General features: G+C 46.0%; 1 protein-coding gene across 1 annotated transcript in view; it reads right to left on the bottom strand.

Annotated features, from left to right (window-relative positions):
- The window catches only part of LOC132817717 (tubulin alpha chain-like), a 47,575-nt gene extending 29,869 nt beyond the window's left edge, over positions 1-17,706 (bottom strand). The window contains exon 1 of the mRNA XM_060828249.1: positions 17,520-17,706. Coding sequence (XP_060684232.1) covers positions 17,520-17,522 — 3 coding nt within the window. The 5' untranslated portion in view covers positions 17,523-17,706. The remainder of the gene's footprint in view (positions 1-17,519) is intronic.
- Positions 17,707-22,792: the final 5,086 nt, after the last annotated feature.

Here is a 22,792-nt window from a genome sequence, read left to right as displayed (position 1 = left end):
AAAAGTGTGGTGCTGGAAAAACACAGCAGGCCAGGCAGCATCCAAGGACCAGGAGAATTGACGTTTCGGGCATAAGCCTGAAGAAGTGCTTATGCCCGAAACGTCAATTCTCCTGCTCCTTGGATGCTTCCTGGTGTGCTGTGTTTTTCCAGCACCACACTTAATAGAGACATATAAGATAATCAGAGGGTTAGATAGGGTGGACAGGGAGAGCCTTTTTCCAAGTATGGTGATGGTGAGCACGAGGGGGCATAGCTATAAATTGAGGGGTGATAGATATAGGACAGATGTCAGAGGTAGTTTCTTTACTCAAAGTAGTAAGGGTATGGAATGCTTTGCCTGCAACGGTAGTAGATTTGCCAACTTTAAGTGCATTTAAGTCGTCATTGGACAAGTATATGGACGTACATGGAATAGTGTAGGTTAGATGGGCTTCAGATTAGTATGACAGGTCAGTGCAACATCGAGGGCCGAAGGGCCTGTACTGCGCTGTAATGTTCTATGTTCTGTCTGCAGTAATTTGTTCCTGCACTTCCAGAACATCTTGGGGTTGAGTTTCTTCTTGCACAGAATGGGGTCAACAGTGGTGTTAAAAAAAAAATCAGGAGGTGATGTTTGAGAGATTCTCAATTTACAGGCTTCCTGTGTTCCAGGCACAAAACTGGGTGAAGTATGAATAATAATTTTTATGTATGATGCAGTTTAATTGGGAAATCCAAATCACTGTGTGGTGTGCAGTGTTGGTCTTCTTATCTGAAGAAGGCAATGGAGGGAATGCAGTGAGGGTTTACCAGGCTGAACCCTCCATGGCAGACTGATGTATAAAGGGAGCAGGTCAGGCAGCATCCAAGGAGCAGGAGAATCGACGTTTCGGGGCTCATGCCTGAAACATCGATTCTCCTGCTCCTTGGATACTGCCTGACCTGCTGTGTTTTCCAGCAACACATTTTCAGCTCTGATCTCCAGCATCTGCAGTCCTCACTTTCTCCCTGATGTATAACGGGAGACTGGGTCAGTCAGGACGATATTCACTGGAGTTCAGAAGAATGGGGGGTGGGGAGGGGGGTGATCTCACAGAAACCTACAACACTCCAGCAGGATTGGACAGGGTAAATGCAGGAAGGACGTTCCTGATAACCAGGGAATCCAGAACCAGGGTATCACAGTCTAAGGTAGGCCATTTCAGACTGAGATGAGGAGAAATGTCTGCACCCAGACAGTGGGGAGCCTGGGGATTTCTTTGCCACAGAAAGTGCTTGAGGTCAGATGTTAAGTAGATATAGTCCTTAGGGCTAAAAGATCAAAAGATATGGGGGAAAGTAAGAATGGGGTATTGAACTGGATGATCAGCCACGATCATATTGAATGGTGGAGCAGGCTCGAAGGGCTGAATGGCCTACTCTTGTTACTATTTTGTGTTTCTATGACCACATGTCCCTTTACAAGTGTGTCATAGGCTGGAGCCATGGATAGTGATGGTCGAGGTTCCTATGTCAGTTCCATTATATGGTTGGCCAGGAATCTCTGCTATTTCTGCCATTGGTGTGTGCTAGGAGCATTCACAGATTGGTGCTCAACCTGTTTGGTCATGTTATAAACACACCCTTCATTGACCATCAAGTCCTCAAACCCAAAGCCTCTGAACAGAAGGAGGGACACTACCCACTCAACTACAGGACATCCTCATGCCTCCTGGGAATACAGGTGGCACACCATCTCCTCGTTGACCTCTGGCATAAAATGGGCACCACACTGTAACCCTCACCCAACAAAACTAAATACTCTGATCATAAAATACTGACCCACTCCCAGTTCCCGAGGGAGAGAGTCGGAAATATTCATTCACCTTTGGCCAGATTCGAAAGGAACTGAAAGGTGCTATATAAATGCAAGTTTAGTTCCTTCTTTACCCCACTAAGTAAATAAGCAAGGGTTATCGATCCCAGATGCACAATATGTTATTTGTGGCCCAAACGACAGTACACTTTAAAAATAAACAATCAATCAATTATTATTCAAGGCAGCGGTGAAGGAGCAGAGCAGATGGTAAAATAAAAGAGGAATGACTTTCAGAGGAGGAAAGAAGTCGTGAACGACACAGACAGCTGGAACACTGGGGAGATTATATTCTGCAGAGGCCAGCACAGATCAAATGTACAAGTCCGGGATGACGGGCTTGTCATTTCCAATCCTTTCTCTGCTTTGGTCTTTTATAATTATTGAGACGTTCCCAAAGAACCCCTCTGCCTCTCATTACAGATACACTCCCTAGGGCAGGGGTCCCAGTTTGTGAGTTGATAGAATCTTGTACATCCTGTTGTGATTTCTGATTGGGGGGGTAGGAACGTGTGAAAATTAACAGAAATGTGTAATTTTCTCATAATAAATTATTTATATTTATACCCAGAAAATACCAAAGGCTGCATCGCTGACATCAGTTTATAGATTATGGATTCCCAGATACTGAGGTACAGGTGATGTTATAAAGCAGAGGTTGACCCCCTCCTCTGAGAACTAAAAACAAAACACCCAGAGAGGAGCACCTCACCCTATAATCTGTGAAAAGTGGTGAAGACTGCTTTTCAGCAGCTTCTAGTGGCTAAATAAAATAAGTCCGACACTCACTTCAAAATCAACAAGTAACAATTTATTTATCTAATTCTAACAGTGAATAAATTAACTAAACTCATAATAAATCCCATCTAACTACTAACTATTTCTGAATAAAACAAAATTCTAATGGTAAGCTGTTCCAATGAATACAACTTCCACTTATAACAAAAATAGAGTTTCGTCTCTCAAAATCACAGCTAGGTAACGTGTCTTCCAGAATGATCTGTGCCTTCTCCAACGATTCTTCTGTGAGGAATAATTTCTCTGTTGTTGGTACTGTTATTATTTAGATGGTGCTTTCTCTAAGACATAGACAAGGCTATGAGAGCCAACGGTTGTCTCTTGAGAGCTGAGGGCTGTTAGCTCTGGTAGGTGGCAGCTTGCTCAGGGGTCTTTGTCCAACTGCCCCCTTCTTTTATACCCTTGATGACACATCAATATTTCTTACGGTAGGATTCGTCCTATATTGTCAAAACCATCAGATTTAAATTTAATAAGTTTTTGATATCTAAGTGCCTGGTTCAAATTGATTAGCTAAATTCAAAAGCCTATTGTCTTGGTGAAAACTGCTACTTGGCCTGCTAACTGTACAGCCTTTCAATACAAATATTTCAGTTTGGGCTCTTTATATAATTAGATTTTAAATCTCTATGCACAGAAAAAAACATCATCTTTTAAAAAGACCATGCAATGCTTTCCCCCCTCACCACTTTAGAATTTTACAAACACCAAATTCTTACTTCCTGCCTCCCAGTCTATAATTACTCTACCTAACTTCGCACCAGGTGACTACAGGGCTACTTTCTCATTAGAGAGAGCCGACTGGTGGTGATTTAGCCTGAGGGTCACCACACCTTAGGTGAGGGGAGATGGAGAGTCCTCCATGGTTATTTTAGTTGCTGTGGGAATGGAACCTGTGCTGTTGGTGTTACCCTGGATCACAAACCAGCCATCTAAGCTAACCAGCCCTCCAACAGAGAGATACAGGGAGATCGAACAGTTTCAGGGGTGCTACAGAGTGAGAAAGAAAGAGAGAGAGAGCAGAGAAAGTGAGGAGGGAAAGAGACAAGAGAGTGAAGGGAAGGAGAGGAAGAAAACAGGAAAGTCAGACAGGAAGAGAGAGAGAGTGAGTGAGAGAGAGATGAGTGGGCAGGGTTAGAGATGCCATCAAGCAAGAGAAGGTGCAGGGGTGAAAATGGAGAGAAAGAGGTGGGAGCAGGGTAGAAGGAGGGGAAAGAAAAGGGAGAAAGAGTGGTTTTGAGTTTGGGAGAGGGAAGGAAAAAAGAGAGAGGGATGGAGGGTGAGAACAAAGGGAAGAGGAAATGGAAAAGCAAGGGGAAAGGGAGGGCAGCGTTTCAAAGAACAATGATAGGATAGCTGTATTAGACCTGAGTCAGCCTAGTAACTCAGTTAGGATGGTGTAACTCAGTCTGTGTAACTCAGTCTGTGTAACTCAGTCTGTGTAACTCAGTCTGTGTAACTCAGTCTGTGTAACTCAGTCTGTGTAACTCAGTCTGTGTAACTCAGTCTGTGTAACTCAGTCTGTGTAACTCAGTCTGTGTAACTCAGTCTGTGTAACTCAGTCTGTGTAACTCAGTCTGTGTAACTCAGTCTGTGTAACTGCAGCAGATTCCAGCCTGGACATTTCCAACACAGGAAAGGTCAAGAGCAGCAACGTCATAACACGACAATCACTTCCATGGTCCCCCTCCAAACTCCAGCCCACCCTGACTGGGGAGATATTTACACTCATCCTTACTCCATTGTCCTTGGGTTAATGCTATGGAATATCCAAGTATAAACTCAGAAAGGAATTCCATCACCTCATAGACTCCTGTGGTGTGAAAAGGAAGGCCAAATATCGGTGCCTGTGGAAAACCCAGACAGACAATAAACTCGTAATTTTTGCCAACCCAGCATCAAATTTTTAAATGATTACTTTATAACCCAGCCGATAATTGTTATGGAGAGATAGTAATGGTGGTATCACTGGACTAGCGATCCAGAGGCCCATGCTAATGCTGTGGGTACAAGGTTTGGAATCTCACCACAGCAGCTGGTGAAATTCAAATTCAATGATTAAATCCAGAATATAAAGCTAGTCTCAATGATGGTGACCTTAAACTTTGGTCAATTATCATTTTTAAAATCTCCTGGTTCACTGATGTCCTTGAGGGAAGGAAATCTGCTGTCCTTACCAAGTCTGGCCTACATGTGACTGTGGACCCACAGCAATGGGGTTGACTCTTAACTCCCCTCAGAAATGGTCGAGCAAACCACTTTTACCAAACTCCCACATCTCACAAAAGCAGAAAGGAAAAGCACACAATTGGTGTGTTAACTCGGCCTCTATATGCTGTCTCATAACCCAGTGATCATTTTGCAACATACCATCTTTCTGAGCCAGTTATGATAACCAAAGAAATATTGTTACTGCAGGATGTGAGAGATGGAAATCAGGAAATGTTTGAAAAGAAAAATAATAAGGATTGTGAAAATAGTCCAAACAGAATAAAATTGCATCATACCATGATGACATGATGAGTGATTTTGTAGCTGAGTGCAGAATCAACACAAAACACAACTATAAATGTGTTGCTGGTCAAAGCACAGCAGGCCAGGCAGCATCTCAGGAATAGAGAATTCGACGTTTCGAGCATAAGCCCTTCATCAGGAATAAGAGAGAGAGCCAAGCAGGCTAAGATAACACAACTACACACGTTTACACAGGCCCTCCACAAAAGCAAATGCAGGGCACGTTCAAGCTGAATATAGCTTGTGGTTATAACACCACAATGGAATGTATTTGTTGCTCACTAATTTCCCAATTATTTTTGAATTAGTTCAGATTCCTTACAGTATGGAAACAGGCCCTTCAAGTCCACACCGACCCTCCGAAGAGCAACCCACCCAGACACATTCCCCTACACCTAACACTATGGGCAATTTAGCATGGCCAATTCACCCTAACCTGTACCTCTTTGGACTGTGAGAGGAAACCCATGCAGACATGGGGAGAATGTGCAAACTCCACACAGACAGTTGCCTCAGGCAGGAATTGAACCTGGGTCTCTAGCGCTGTGAGGCAGCAGTGCTAACCACTGAGCCACCGTGCCACCCTAATTGTTTAAGGTAACAATTTCTGTGGAGTATAAACCATCCATCCAAAACACAGTTTCACAGGCAGCATGTATTATTAAAAGGGAGGGCAAAGGTGCTCCAGGGGTTTATGCAAAAGTGATTTTATTTGAATTGTTTTGACATCTCAAAGTACTTTGCAATAAATAAAGCACTTTTAAAGTGTAGGCTAAAGTAAATAGTGATGAAGGGTTTATGCCCAAAAGGTCGATCCTCCTGCTCCTTGGATGCTGCCTGACTGGCTGTGTTTTATCCAGCACCACACTTCTCAGCTCTGACTCTCCAGCTATCGCAGTTCTCACTTTCTCATAGACCACAACAGGAACATGATACCGTTACACCATGCAAGTACCAGTCAATGACTATCTCCATCAACGCAGAGTGCAACCATTTCCTCTTCATCAATCAGTATCTTAGAGTAGGAGGTGCATCTCTCCACAAGTGTGAGGGAAGGCAGGTCTTCCATGAGCTACCACAGTCAGTACAAGGATTGAACTTATATCACTGACTTTGCTCACATCATGCTTCAGTCATCTTGCCAACTGAACTAGCCAACCCCACTTTTGAAATGCAGTCATTATCATAATGCAAGAGTACGTTTCACCCACAAACAGCAATCAATAGTGACCAGACAATCAGATGCACCATCCTTCCATCTTAAGGTAGAAAGTGCACAATCTTCACAGCCGTTTGTGACTCCTCACAGACTGAAGCAGTCCATGTCCAAATGCAGCAAGACCTGGAAAATAGCTCGGTTTGAGCTGATCAATGGCAAGTAACATTCACACCATGCAAGTACCAGTCAATGACTATCTCCAACAAGATAGAGTGCAACCACTTCCCCTCCACATTCAATGTTTTACCATTACTGAACCCCCATCTTCGGCATCCTGGGGCTACCATTGACCAGAAACAGAATTGGACCAACCACTAAACATAGTGTCTACAAAAGCCAGCTAGATCCTAGTAAATCTTGCAGTTAGTAACTCACCTCCTGACTCCCCGAAGCCTGCCCACCATCTATAAGGTACAAGCCAGAGGGTGATGGAATACTCCCCACTCGCCCTGGATGGGTGCAGCTCAAATAACACTCAAGAAGCTTGACAAAGCAGCCCACTTGATTGAGACCCCACACACACACACACACACACACACACACACACACACACACACACACACACACACACTACAAGATGCACTGCAAAAATTCACCAAAGGTCCTCAGACAACACCTTCCAAACCCATGATCACTTCCAATTAAAAGGACAAGGGAACAGATACATAGAAACACCACCCCCTGCGAGTTCCCCTCGAAGTCACTCACCATTCTGACTTGGAAATATATCACCGTTTCTTCTGTGTCACTGGGTCAAAACCCTGGAATCCCCTCCCTAAGAGCATTGTAGGTCTACCTACAGCACATGCAACAGTTCGAGAAGGCATCACTTTCCCTAGAGCAGCTAGAAATGGGCAATAAATGCTGACCCACACCCCATAAGTGACTGATAAACCTACGTCTCAACACATTCAACCATGCCCTCAGATTTTCAAATTTCTGTATTATCCAATTGTGCATCACTGGTGGTTATCTTGCAACCAAGTGTAGCAGCAAGCATTCATTTTCCTGGTCTTTTAATTGTAATTCTGAGTCTTATCATAAACTTCCTTCTTATCTAGATCAGTTCCCTTAAGTATATATTTAAAAATGGAAAAAGCGCAAGGGAAATTGAAACGTATTCCCAATTGCAGGTTCCTGAGCATGATGAACCTACATGAAAGAAAAATGAATTTAAACTTTAATATTTGAACAAGGAAGTATTAGATGGCCTTCCTTGATGTTTCCCTGGGTTGTAGTGTTGTCAACCTTCCAAGTTTGTCATGAAGTTAATGATTAATCCTCAGGGCATGACTGCTGTCCAAAATTGAGAGCGAAATTCTTTAACTCCCGCAGTGCTTAGGAACTGGGAGAGGGGAGTGGGGGCATTGTGAGGGAGGGCACATCGGACAGCCAATGGGGGGGACAGGAGGCAATGCCAGAAGGTCATGTGATTCCATCTCTAGATCAAGTACAATTAGAATGGGCAACTGGGGAGGTAGTGGCCTAGATGTCATTGAGTTAGCATTGCAGAGACTCTTGGCTAACATTCTAGGGGGACCATTGGTTCAAATCCCACAGTGGCAGGTGGTTGAAATTTTAATTCAATAAAAAGCCAGCCTGAAGGTGACACTATAGTCACAGTTGTTTGCAGTAGAAGCCCACCTAGTTCTCTAATGTCCTTTAGAGAAAGAAATTCTGTCATCCTTACTTGGTCTGGCCTATGTGTGGTTGGCTGTTAACTATCTTCTGAAATGGTCCCTCCAACCATTCCAAGGTAATTATAGAGGGGCAATAGATGTTGGCGATGTCACAAACAAATATTTAGAAAATCTGTTTGTTGATTTCCATTCATTGTATGTTTGGAACTACTCAACAGGTTGGGTACCATCAATAAACTGAATGTAAACTGAACAAACTTGGGTTATGTACTAAGAGAAACCTCTGGCCATGGTGAGAGTTAGGTTTCCACGTGAGGTGATGAACTTCTCTACAAACGGAATTGTTTGACTACTTCGATCCACGTCTACATAATGATATGAGGTGTTGTCATGAGCGAGGAATCTTTCAAGGAGGTAACAGAAATAAAAGATCTTGCATTTATATAGCAACCTGTGCAACCTCAGGACATCCCCAATACTTTTACAGCCAATGAAATATTTTTAATGTGTAGCCACTTCCATAACGTAGGAAAAGCAATTTTGAAAACGTGACAGCGAGTAAATAATATCTTGCAAAATCTTTCAAGTTGTTAAGGTGGGGATAAATAGTGGAGAGAGGACCACAAAGTGTTCCCCTTCGAAACAGGAAAATTAATATAGGAGGGCAGACAGAGTTCCTGTTTAACGCCAGAAAGGCAAAGAATTAGGAAGGTTAGCTCAGCCTTAACTAATAAAGGCATTTGAGCACAGAGTTTACAAGCAGAAATGTTATATTCAGATATAAAATATTTGTTAAGGAGAGCTTGGACAAACTTGGAATGTTTTCGCTAGATAGTTGAGGCTATGGGATGACCTGATAGACATACATAACATTATGAGAAGCATGGAGAGAGTGGAGAGTCAGAGTCTTTTTCCCAGGATAGAAACATAAAATTGTTGGGATATTGATTTAAGGTGGGAGGGGAGGGGGGGAAAGTATAGGGAGATGTGTGTGGCAAGTTTGTTTTACACTGAGGGTGGTAGGTGCCTGAAATGTGCTGACAGGGGAGACAGTAGAAACAGGTATCATAGCAACATGAGCTAACCTTCCTAATTCCTTGCCTTTCTGGTGTTAAACAGGAACTCTGTCTGCCCTCCTATATTAATTTTCCTGTTTCGAAGGGGAACACTTTGTGGTCCTCTCTCCACTATTTATCCCCACCTTAAACACTTGAAATATTTTGCAAGATATTATTTACCCATGAACAGGCAGTGGATAGACAGATATGGACAAATTGCAGGCAGCTGGGACTAGTATAGAATGGCATCATAGTCAGCACAGACATGGTGGATTGAAGGGTCTGTTCCTGTGTTGTACTGTTCTATATTCTATGTTAGCAATCTTCAGATGATCCATCTCGGCTCCTCCCAAGGTCCCAAGATGCTCATCTTCAGCCAACTTCACGTGACCCAACTGAAGGTACTGGATACTGAAAGGTGGGCCCTGACAATGTGCTGGCAATAATACTGAAGGGTGTGTGTTTCAGAACATGCTCCCTTAGCCAAGCTGTTCCAGTACAGCAACAACACTGGCATCGACCCGACAATCTGGAAAATTGCCCAGGTATGTTCTGTACACAAAAACAGGACAAATCCAGCCTGGATAATCACTGCCCGTCAGTCCATTCTCGATTATGTAGGAAGTGATGAGAGGTGTCATTGACAGTGCTACTCAACAGCAACCTGCCCAGAGTCAAAAAGGGTAGCCGCTGGAAAAGCACAGCCAGACAGGCAGCATCTGAGGAGCAGAAGAATCGAGGTTTCAAGCATAAGGTCTTCATCAGGAAAGTGGGGGAAGGCCAAGTGGACTGAGAGACAAATGGGAGGGGAGTGGGGCTGGGAATGCAATAGGTAAATGGAGGTGTGGATGATGGTAATAGGTGGGGGAGGATAGAGCGCACAGGTGGGAAGGAAGACAGAGAGTTCAAGAAAGTGGTTCCAAGTTGGCGGGTTGGATCTGGGATAAGGTGGGCGGAGGGGAGATAAGGAAACTGGTCAAATCAACAGTGATCCCGTGTGATTGGAAGGTCCCAAGGCAGAAGATGAGGCATCCATCCTCCAGGCGTCAGGTTGTTAGAATCTGGTAATCAAGAAGCCTAGAGAGGGTGATTGCCAACACATCAAGACAGCATTTGAACAAAGGAACCCTAACAAAACTGGAGTCAGGGGAAATCACACCACAGATTGGAGTCATACCAAACACCCAAAGAGATGGTTGTGGTTATTGGAGGTCAGTAATCTCAGCTCCAGGACATCACTGTACAAGTTCCACAGGGTTCCACAACTTGCTCAGAGATGTCAGTACACACCTTTGGAATAGGTGGGAATTGAATCCAGGCTTCCTGGCCCAGGAATGGGGAAAATGCCACTGCATCACAATATCCATAAGTTCCTCATAGTAAAGTCTTAGTCCCAATCATCTTCAGCTGCTTCAACAGTGACCCTCCCTGCATCTCAAGGTCAGAAGTGGGACAATCACCAACACTCACCAATGATTGCCCAACATTCAACACCATTTACAATTCCTTAGATTTTTCTAATCAGTTATTGGAATGTTTGTGTCACTGGCTAGACCAACACTTTTTGCCCATCCCTAGTTACCCAGACGGCAAACCAGATTGCTGTGGGTCTGGAGTCACATGTAGGCCAGACCAGGTAAGGATAGCAGTTTCCTTCCCTAAAGGACATTAATGAACCAGACGGATCTTACCAACAATCAACATTTGTTTCATGGACATCTTTGGACTCTTAATTACAAATTCTCATTAAATTCAAATTTCACCATCTGCTATGATGTGAATCGAACCAGAGTTCCCAGAACATTACCAGGGTACCTGGACTAATAGTCAGGTGATAAGACTCCCAGGCCATTACCTCCTCTTAAATTATTATTAATTATGATTATCACTTCAATCATAATTTCACTGAATGGTAGAGCAGACTCAATGGGCTGAATGGTCTATTTCTACTCCTACATCTTATGGTCCCAGCTGCTGAAAATATCAAGCATAGGAGAAGAATTTGGCAGTTCAGCCCATTATGTCTACTCCCTTAATCAGCATGGTCATGGTTGATCCTCTATCACAACATGATACCCCTATGTGTTCCTCATACAACATGGCACCTATCTGTCCAAATACAGCAGATCTGAATAACATTCAGGCTTGTGTCAATATGTGGCAATTACTATTCACACCACACAAGTGCCAGACAATAACAAACGAAAACAGAAATTGCTGGAAAAGCTCAACACGTCTGGCAGCATCTGTGGAGAGAAATTAGAGATAATATTTCGGGTTGAGTGACCCTTCCTCAGAACTTTCCAGACAATGACCATCTCGAATGAGAGAGAATTTTAACCATTGCCCCTTGACATTCAATGGTGTTACCTTTACTGAATCCCCCACTATGAACATCCTGGAGATTACCATTGACCAGAACTGAACTGGACTAGCTATATAAATACAGTAGCTACAAAAGCAGGTCAGAGGCTAAGAACTCTGCAGCAAGTAACTCACCTCCTGACTTCCCAAAAGGTATCTATCGTCTAGAAGTAAACTGTGACAGAATACTCCCCACCAGCCTGGATGGGCACAACTTCAATAACACTCAAGAAGTTTGTTACCATCCAGGACAAGCAGCCCAGGAGATTGACACCACATCCAAACCTTCACCATTTACTCCCTCCACCACAGTCATACAGCATGTACCTTCTCCAAGATGAACTGCAATAACCCACTGAAATCCTGCAGCAGCACCTTCCAAATGCACGCCCACTTCCATCCCCAAGGACAAGGGAACACCACCCCCTGAAAGTTCCCCTCCAAACAACTCATCATCCTGACTTGGAAATATCTCGCCGTTCCTTCACTGGTCAAAATCCTGGGATTGTCTCCCTAAGTGGGTCTTCTAGGAGAAAAGGTCTTCCTGAAGAAAGGCTCATGCCCAAAACGTCGATTCTCCTTGTCCTTGGATGCTGCCTGACCTGCTGCGCCTTTCCAGCAACACATGTTCATCCCTAAGTGGGTCTACCTCCAGCACATGAACTTCAGTGATCCAAGAAGGCAGCTCACCACCACCTTACCAAGGGCAATTGGAGATGGGATATAAATGCTGGCACATCCAGTGATGCTCACTTCCCGAGGATGAATGGAAAACATTAATGAGCCCTCTGGATTCCTACTGGTGGAGAGATGCAGCTCATGTGACCTATCTGTCAGGAGGTAAAGCTTTGAGGTATCAGTGAAAGGGAGCAAATGTGGAGTTTGTGAGCTTAACAGTTTGTCAGGCCACATGGCAGTACTTTCAGCTGCTAGGGGTACAAACAGTGGAGTGTACAGTTCTTGGAGAACACAGAACTACACTGTGCTGCTGGTCAACACAATGAAGAATAGTACAGAGTTCTGTGGGGAACACACAGCAAAATACACCGTAGTTCCACACAGAAGGATAAAGAGACCTCCTTGGAGATACAGAAGGATCCCAGATGGATATGCGCCTGGAGGAGACACAGAATAGTATGAAGAGGTCCTGGAGGGCACCTTGGGTATACAGAATTCCTGGGGTCACATAGGAGATTACAAAGAACACCTAGGAGAAGTAGGATCAGTCACAGAACTGATGTGAGACAAAAAAACAGAGTACACAGACATTGCACCTAAGAAACGGAATACAGAGGAATTACAAATAGAGACATATTTTGCGAACATCTGTTAACAGACTTTCGGTTCCCCGTTCCTGTTAACTGTATATCGCACTAACAATCTGTTGCAGTCAATTTTACAGCAATTTCTACATTAAACAGAAAGAAAGTTATTGATGCTGCCAAAAATGTAACACGTGGCACCATGACTAAAATAAGTAAATAAATGTAGAAGCAATAACTGACAATTTAACCTTTGTATCTATGTATGTTTGTCAAATAATCTTTCACTGGGTCAATAGAGAAACGGACACTCCATTCCCACTCTAGATCATCCTCATTCCATGAAGCTAATTTCTGTTTTCTATCGAGAAAGGGGAACTGGTCATTGCTATTTGACTGGTGAGTAATGCTGAGGTGCTCGGAGTCTCGAGTGTGGTTACAGTGCTGCTGGGGTTGTGACAACTTCCTGCCTGTTGATTGAAAATGTAAAGTGCCTTCCTTCTGAAATGTGGTGAAAGAGAAAATCGTTCCCGTTCCTGCCTTGAAAAATAAGGACAGATACCTGATCCCACCCCAAATACAGACACCCCAAAGAACTGATGACATTTCCTTCCACTCTGACCTCGAGAGGGATCCCTATCCCACTGAGGGGACTGGACACTAGAAATACATGCAGTGTACGAGAACCTGGATTTGATGGGGTCTAACCAACTGCTTTGACCATCTTTCGGTCATCTGCCAATGGGCCATTCTCATTGTAGACCTTCCATTTGGTTTGTTGATGGAAGTGGACCAGCATTTGTTACCCACCCCTAACGGCCCTTAATCTTGCTCAGCCATTTCAGAGAACAGCTAAGAGTCCGTGGTTGGAATCTTACAGCACAAAGGAAATTGGTTGTGGTTGGTGGAGGTCAGTCATCTCAGCTCTAGGATATCCTGGCAGGAGTTTCTCAGGGGACAATCCTTGAACCAACTCCGTCAAAAGCTCAAATAGGGACTTTCACTAATGATTTCCCAATGTTCAGCACCATTCACAATCCCACAAATGCTGGGCAATGACCATCAGCAATAAGAGACAATCCAACTACTGCCCCTTGGCATTCAATGGTGTTACCTTCGCTGAACCCCCCCCATTGTTAACATGCTGGTCTTTACCATTGACCAGAAACTGAAATAGTCTTGGACTCTTACTGAGATATTTGTATCATCGATAGTCACAGGTGAGGTGCCGGAAGACTGGAGGTTGGCTAACATGGGGGGTGCCACTGTTTAAGAAGGGTGGTAAGGGCAAGCCAGGGAACTAGAGACCAGTGAGCTTGATGTCAGTAGTGGGCAAGTTGTTGGAGGGAATCCTGAGGGACAGGATGTACATGTATTTGGAAAGACAAGGACTGATTTGGGGTAGTCAACATGGCTTTGTGCGTGGGAAATCATGTCTCACACACTTGATTGAGTTTTTTGAAGAAGTAACAAAGAGGATTAATGAGGACTGAGTGTTCTGAGCGTTCGACAAGGTTCCCCATGGGAGACTGGTTAGCAAGGTTAGATCTCATGGAATACAGGGAGAACTAGCCATTTGGAACAGAACTGGCTCAAAGGTAGAAGATGAAGGTGATGGTGGAGGGTTGTTTTTCAGACTGGAGGCCTGTGACCAGTGAAGTGCCACAAGGATCGGTGCTGGGTCCACTACTTTTCATCATTTATCTAAGTGATTTGGATAGTGAAGAAGGCATTTGTTATGCTTTGCTTTATTGGTCAGAGTACTGAGTACAGGAGTTGGAAGGTCATGTTTCGGCTGTACAGGACATTGGTTAGACCACTGTTGGAATATTGCGTGCAATTCTGTTCTCCTTCCTATTGGAAAGATGTTGTGAAACTTGAAAAGGTTCAGAAAAGATTTACAAGAATGTTGCCAGGGTTGGAGGATTTGAGCTATCGGGAGAGGTTGAATAGACTGGGGCTGTTTTCCCTGACTCATACAGAGGTTTATAAAGTCATGTGGGGCATGGATAGGGTAAATGGACAAGGTCTTTTCTCTGGGGTCAGGGAATCCAGAACTAGAGGGTATAAGTTTAGGGTGAAAGGGGAAAGATATAAACGAGACCTAAGGGGCAACTTTTTCACGCAGAGGATGGTAAGTGTATGGAATGAGCTGCCAGAGGAAGTGGTGGAGGCTGGTACAATTGCAACATTTAAAAAAGGCATTTGGATGGGTAGATGAATAGGAAGGGTTTGGAGGGATATGGGCCGGGTGCTGGCAGGTGGGACTAGATTGGGTTGGGCTATCTGGTCAGCATGGATGAGTTGGACTGAAGGGTCTGCCTCTGTGCTGTACATCCCTATGACTCTATATAAATACAAGAGCAAATCCATCACCTATTAGATGTGAGTCAGAAGTGTGATGGAACACTCCTCACTTGCCTGGATGGGGGCAGCTCCAACAACACACAAGAAGCTCAACACCATCCAGGACAAAGCAGCCGCTTGATTGGCACCACATCCACAAACATTCACTCCCTCCACCACTGACGCTTAGTAGCACCAGTGTGTATTATCTACAAATTGCACTGTAGCAGTTCACTAAGCATCCTCAGACAGCACCTTTCAAACCCACAACCACTTCCACCTTGAAGGACAAGAGCATCAGATCCTTGGGAACACCACCCCCTGCAAGTTCCCCTCCAAGTCACTCCCCATCCTGACTTGGAAATATACCACCGTTCCTTCAGTGTCGCTGGGTCAGAATCCTGGAATTCCCTCCCTAAGGGCATTGTGGGTCAACCTACAGCACAAAGACCACAGCGATTCAAGAAGGCAGCTCACCCCCACCTTCTCAAGGAGCAACTAGTGGTGGGTAATAGTCAGTAATGCCCAATTAATGAACAAAAACAAATTATAGTGTGTCTGGAGTCACATTTGTACAAGGCCTTGTAAGGACTGCAGACTTGATCCCTCAAGGACATGAGTGAGCCAAGCTTTCAATTCCAGATTTTATTAATTACATTTGAATTCCAGCAGCTGCTGTGGTGGGATTTAAACTCGTGTCCCCAGTGGATTCTCCTGGGCTGCCGGATTACCTTCTCAGTGGGATCACCGTTCTACCCTACCCTCTGCCACAATGTCGTCCCCCTCCCCCCGCCTTCAGGGTCAAGGACTATATTTAAAGAGACACAGCAGGTGTGTGGGCATGGATTGGTGGGCTGGGGAGGGAGGGGGTGGTGTGGAGGTGGCTGAGGCGGTGTTGGGTGGGGGGATGTGCGTCCAGCCACTCTCTCCAGCCTGTGCGGTGTTCAGGCTGTAGGCATTGCCTATTTTGGTAACTGGCTATTCCTGGGGAGAGATGGCAAAGGGGAGATGGGGATGTGGAGCTCCAATTACACAGGCCAGAGACCTCCTTCAGAAACTGCTGCTCTCACTCACTCCCAACAGCACGGCCTCCCCCAGCCCTGTCTACCCCACCCTGTCTCTCCCCCCACCCCAGTCTATCCCTAACACACCCCACCCTGTCTCTCCCCCCACCCCTGTCTATCCCTAACACACCCCACCCTGTCTCTCCCCCCAACCCTGTCTCTCACCACCACCCTGTCTCTCCCCCCAACCCTCTCTCTCCCCCCACCCCTGTCTATTCACCCCCACCCCTGTCTATTCCCCCCACCCCTGCCTATTCCCCCCACAACCCTGTCTATTCCCCTACCCTCGTCTCTCACCTCCACCCCTGTCTATTCCTCCACCCCTGTCTATTCCTCCACCCCTGTCTATTCCTCCACCCCTGTCTATTCCTCCACCCCTGTCTATTCCTCCACCCCTGTCTATTCCTCCACCCCATCTCTCACCCCCCATCCCGTCTATTCCTCCCTACCTCTGTCTATTCCCCCCCAGCCCTATCTCTCCCCCCACCCGTCTCTCCCCCGCACCCCATCTGTCCCCCCACCCCTGTCTATTCCCTCCCACCCCTGTCTAATCCCTCCCACCCCTGTCTAATCCCTCCCACCCCTGTCTGTCCCCTCCACCCCGCTCTCTCCCCTCCACCCCGCTCTCTCCCCTCCACCCCTGTCTAATCCCCCCCACCCCTGTCTAATCCCTCCCACCCCTGTCTAATCCCTCCCACCCCTGTCTCTCCCCCACCCCTCTCTCTCCCCCCACGCCTGTCTATTCCACCCACCTCTGTCTCTCCCCCACCCCATTTCTCCCCTCCCCACCCGTGTCTATTCCCCCCCACACCCCTGTCCATTCCGCCCATCCCTGTCTCTCCCCCTCACCCCATCTCTCCCCCCACCCCTGTCTATTCGCCCCCACACCCCTGTCTATCCCCCCCACCCCGCCTCCAGCCCTGAGAGACCTTCAGGTTGCGCGGCTGAAATGCAGTCAGTGTCAACATGGGAACAGCTCCCGACCTACAAACCGGTTACGTGTCAATTTCGCTGTTCCCCAGCCTCTCCAAACCCCTTCGCCACTCACTCCCTCCCTCCCTCTCCCCTCCCTCTCCTCTCCTCTCCGTCTCTGATCTCTGCCCTTCACACTGCGTAGCAGTCTCTAGCTCTGCATTACACCCTGACTTTTATATCTGTCTGATAAAGGACCCAGTGACAGTTTCTGACACCCCCGGCTCCCCAGACAATGTACACATCACTTCCCAAATCATCTCCATGTCGGCTTTTTAAAATAAAACTTTTATAAAACGCCTTGCATGCCTTGGAAACAGTCACAATTGGTTCCGATTCACTCACATTTCAGTCCAACCTGTTGATTTATACATTTTCCTCATCAGTATTGGTTACACATTTTGTTTTAAAGCACAAATATTATTGACCTGTTCGGTCTGGCTTACCATGGTGGGGATGAAAAAGTTGCCAAAGTTATAACTGTCTCTTTTTTTCTGTGTTTCAGGCTCAGAGCTGCGCTTCCTCTCTGCTCTGCTCTGCTCTGCTCTGATCTCTCTCTCTCTCTCTCTCTCTCTCTCACTCACTCTGACCGGTGAAGAGTCTCTGTGAGGGCTAGATCGGAATTAAACCTCCTCGATCTCCTATATAACCTCCCGAGCAAGGGGGGAGGAGTCTGGACTCGATCCCTTCGCCCGCCCACAGGGTATAGATCACTCGATCCAGTGTGTGATCGCACCCAGCAATTAGACGGGGAGACGATGATTTTTAAAAAAAGATTAATGCCTCTAATTTAAATTAAAAAGCAGAACCAAAAATTCAATTGGATCCACTGACCTGGCATTAGATTAGATTACTTACAGTGTGGAAACAGGCCCTTCGGCCCAACAAGTCCACACCGACCCACCACCCACCCATATATCTACCCCCTATCTAACACTACGGGCAATTCACCTGACCTGCACATCTTTAGACTGTGGGAGGAAACCAGAGCACCCAGAGGAAACCCACGCAGACACGGGGAGAATGTGCAAACTCCACACAGTGAGTTGCCTGAGGCAGGAATTGAACCCAGGTCTCTGGCACTGTGAGGCAGCAGTGCTAACCACTGTACCACGTACTGCCCACAAATGTTCACTTCAGAAGTGGGTATGTCCCCAACTCATTCATAGAATAGAGAACAGTACAGGCCCTTCGGCCGTCCATGTTGTGTTGCCTATTCACTGGATGTGGCTGAGTTGAAGACATCTACTCACTGGCATATCCAATTCAATGGAATCTATTCACCAGCTATGTCAAATTCAATTAGATCCACTCACTGGAAATGTCCAGTTCAAGGGGACCTACTGGCCAGATATGTCCAAATTCCATTTATTCATTTGAGGGATGTGGGTGTTGCTGGCTGGGTCAGTATTTATTGCCCGTCACTAGTTGCCCCTTGAGTAGGTGGGGGTGAGCTGCCTTCTTGGACCGCTGCAGCTCACTTGCTGTGGGTTGACCCACAATGCCCTGAGGGAGGGGATTCCGGAATTCAAAGTGATCAACTGGCCAAATATGTCCAATTTCATAGATCCAGTCACCGAAGGTGCCCCATGCAAACTGATCTACTTATACTGCATAACAAACCGAACCGAACCTGTGTAAAGAATCTGAAGTGATTAAAAAAGGTGAAGTCACCATAGTCCCACTCTCTTGTTAGAAAGAGAGAGGCGAGAGGCAATGGTGGTGGTTTAACTTGAGGGTCACCACACCTCAGGTGAGGGGATTAGATTAGATTACTTACAGTGCGGAAACAGGCCCTTCGGCCCAACAAGTCCACACCGACCCGCCAAAGCGCAACCCACCCATACCCCTACAATTACCCCTTACCTAACACTACGAGCAATTTAGCATGGCCAATTCACCTGACCCGCACATCTTTGTGACTGTGGGAGGAAACCGGAGCACCCGGAGGAAACCCACGCAGACACAGGGAGAACGTGCAAACTCCACACAGTCAGTCGCCTGAGTCGGGAATTGAACCCGGGTCTCAGGCGCTGTGAGGCAGCAGTGCTAACCACTGTGCCACCATGCCGCCCACATGGAGAGATTGAGAAGGCCAGTCCTGAGCCAAACTGAATCCACTCTGTTGGCTGCATCACGAACCAGCCATTGGTAGTTGGGGAATGTCAATGGATATAGATTATGCGGACTTTAAAAAGGCATTGATAAAATTCCCGATAAGGTTCAAGGAATTGCTAGGAGTCTGGTTAGGTGGTGATCATTGGCTGCCCCTCAACTCGGAGATAATGTTTCCCCAAGTTTCTGATGAGGCTACTTGTAACTGCACAGGCCAATTTTGTAACCCACAGAGTGGGGACTGGTTATCCCATGAGGCAGTGGATCCAGAGACAAGATTGGCTTCCCGTCTCTGCCACTGCCCTGCCTCATTGTTAAGAGAGAGAGAAAAAAAACAACAGATGCTTGGAATCCAAGGTAGGTAAGCGGGAGGCTGTAAGAACACAGCAAGCCAGGGAGCATCAGGAGGTGGTGAAGTCAACGTTTCAGGTCTTGAAGAAGGGTTATACCTAAAATGTTGACTTCTCCACCTCCTGATGCTGCCTGGCTTGATTTGTTCTGACAGCCCGCTCGTCTAGCCTGCCTCAGACTCAAAGTGTGATGGGGCTTCATGGGCAAGTTGCTGCCATTTTGATCAGTTGGTGACCAGCTCCCACCAGTTTCTCTCAAGGACAGATAACGTTCCTGAAATGGAAGAAAATCATTTGTGGTGTCCCACAGGGATCTGTGCCAGTATTCAATCATTCACAAATACATGCTAAGCATTCAGATAACACAACTGAATTGATGGTATAGTGTGTAGCATGAGCATAAAACTACAAAATAATTGCTGAATCTTAGATTGATACAGCACAGGAGGAGGCCATTAGTAAGACCATACTTGGAGTGTTGCATACAGCTTTAGACCCCTCATTCAATGAGGGATGTTGGTGCACTGGAGGCAATTCACTAGATAAAGAACAAAGAACAAAGAAAATTTACAGCCCAGGAACAGGCCCTTCGGCCCTTCAAGCCTGAGCCAATCCAAATGTACTGTCTAAATCTGTCAATCAATTCCTAAGCGTCTGTATCCCTCTGACCCCTCCCACCACCACCTACTCATGCATTTGTCTTAAATGAATCTACCGTGCCTGCCTCTACCACCTCTGCTGGCAACGCGTTCCAGACACCCACCACCCTCTGTGTGAAGTACTTACCACGTGTATCACCCTTAAACTTTCCACCTCTCACCTTGAAAGCGTGACCTCTCGTTATTGAATCCTTCACCCTGGGAAAAAGCTTGTCTCTACCTACCCTGTCTAAGGAAGAACAAAGAAATTGTTGAGGGGTTTGTCTTATGAAGAGAGTTTGAGCAGTTTAGCCCTGAGCGGTTTAGCCCTATACTCTCTGGAGTTTAGAACAATGAGAGAAGATCTAATTGAAGGCAGTAAGATACCTAAACGGCATTGACACAGTAAATGGGGAGAGGATCTTTCCTCCCGTGGGGCAATCTAAAATGAGAGGTAAAAATCAAAATTGCTGGAAAAACTCAACATGTCTGGCAGCATCTGTGGAGAGAAATCGGAGTTAAAGTTTTGGTTCAAGTGACCCTTCCTCAGGGTCACTCAACCCGAAGCGTTAATTCTGATTTCTCTCCACAGATGCTGCCAGACATGTTGAGCTTTTCCAGCAATTTTGATTTTTGTCTCTGATTTACAGCATCTTAAATTCTTTCAGTTTTTTAACCAGAATGAGAGGTCACAGTTTTAGGGTAAAGGGTAGCGTATTTAAAACAGAGATAAGGAAAAATTACTTGTTTCAAAGATAAAACTCACACAAGACCAGGTTATAGTCCAACAGGTTTATTTGGAAGCACTGGCTTTCGGAGCGCTGCCCCTTCATCAGGTAGCTATGCAGCAGGATCATAAGGCATAGAATTTATAGCAAGTCTGGTTGAAGATTTGTAGATCGGGTGTCCGTTGTTGTGGTTCTGTTCGCCGAGCTGGAAGTTTTTGCTGCAAACGTTTCGTTCCCTGGCTAGGGAACATCATCAGTGCTATTGGAGCCTCCTGTGAAGCGCTGCTTTGATGTTCCTTCCGGTATTTATAGTGGTTTGTTCTTGCCGCTTCCGGGTGTCAGTTTCAGCTGTAGTAGTTTGTATGTGGGGTCCAGGTTGATGTGTCTGTTGATGGATGTTCTTGCCGTTTCCGGGTATCAGTTTCAGCTGTAGTGGTTTGTATATGGGGTCCAGGTCTATGTGTCTAATGGAGTTTGTGGATGAATGCCATGCCTCTAGGACTCCTAAACTATGAAAGTAACCACCCCAACACACACAAACGAACCTGCATCAGGACACTATTCAAAAGAGCCACAACACACTGCAGCACACCAGAACTGCGAAAAGAGGAAGAGGAACACCTATACGAGGTATTCGCCAAAAACGGATACCCACGAAACTTTATCATCCGGTGCCTAAGAGATAGACCACGGAACGAGGACATGCCACAACCAAAAGGACTAGCCACACTACCATACGTCAGGAGCGTCTCAGAACTGACAGCCAGACTACTGCGACCCTTAGGACTCATAACAGCACACAAGCCAACTTCCACACTCAGACAACAACTCACTAGAACAAAGGACCCAATAGCCAGCACGAGCCAAACTAACGTAGTTTACAAAATACCATGCAAGGACTGCACAAAACACTATATAGGACAAACAGGAAGACAGCTAACAATCCGCATCCATGAACATCAGCTAGCCACAAAACGACACGACCAGCTATACCTAGTAGCCATACACTCAGACAACCAGGAACATGAATTTGACTGAGAAAACACTACCATCATAGGACAAGCCAGACAGAGAACAGCCAGGGAATTCCTAGAGGCATGGCATTCATCCACAAACTCCATTAACAGACACATGGACCTGGACCCCATATACAAACCACTACAGCTGAAACTGACACCCGGAAGCGGCAAGAACATCCATCAACAGACACATCGACCTGGACCCCACATACAAACTACTACAGCTGAAACTGACACCCGGAAGCGGCAAGAACAAACCACTATAAATACCGGAAGGAACATCAAAGCAGCGCTTCACAGGAGGCTCCAATAGCACTGATGATGTTCCCTAGCCAGGGAACGAAACGTTTGCAGCAAAAACTTCCAGCTCGGCGAACAGAACCACAACAATTTATAGCAAAGATCACAATGTCATGCAGCTGAAATGATATATTGATCAAACCTAGATTGGTGAAAGTGAGGACTGCAGATGCTGAAGATCAGAGTCTAGCGTGTGGTGCTGGAAAAGCACTGCAGGTCAGGCAGCATCCAGGGAGCAGGAGAATCGACGTTTCGTGCATAAACCCTTCATCAGGAACATCAGCCTGGACTGACAGGGCCAAATAGCCTGAATCTGTGCTGCGTCTTCTTCAGTTCTCTTCACAACACCAGGTCTAACCCATAATGCTGTGAGTTCACCCTGGGTGGGACTCAGAAGCAGGTTTGGACTCCACCCCAGACAGACATGGATCCTATGCTGTTGCCAGAAATCAGATTCAAGCTGCCAATCAGTCCAACTGAGTGTGGACTGACCCCCATGGAATCTGAGCTGCTGTGGAAACAGAAATGTTTACATGCACATTACAGCCTGGAGATGTGGTAGAGGGCTC

This window comes from Hemiscyllium ocellatum, chromosome 7, assembly GCF_020745735.1.
Source record: "Hemiscyllium ocellatum isolate sHemOce1 chromosome 7, sHemOce1.pat.X.cur, whole genome shotgun sequence".
Classification (NCBI taxonomy): domain Eukaryota; kingdom Metazoa; phylum Chordata; class Chondrichthyes; order Orectolobiformes; family Hemiscylliidae; genus Hemiscyllium; species Hemiscyllium ocellatum.
This window is presented reverse-complemented; position numbering and strand designations above follow the sequence as displayed.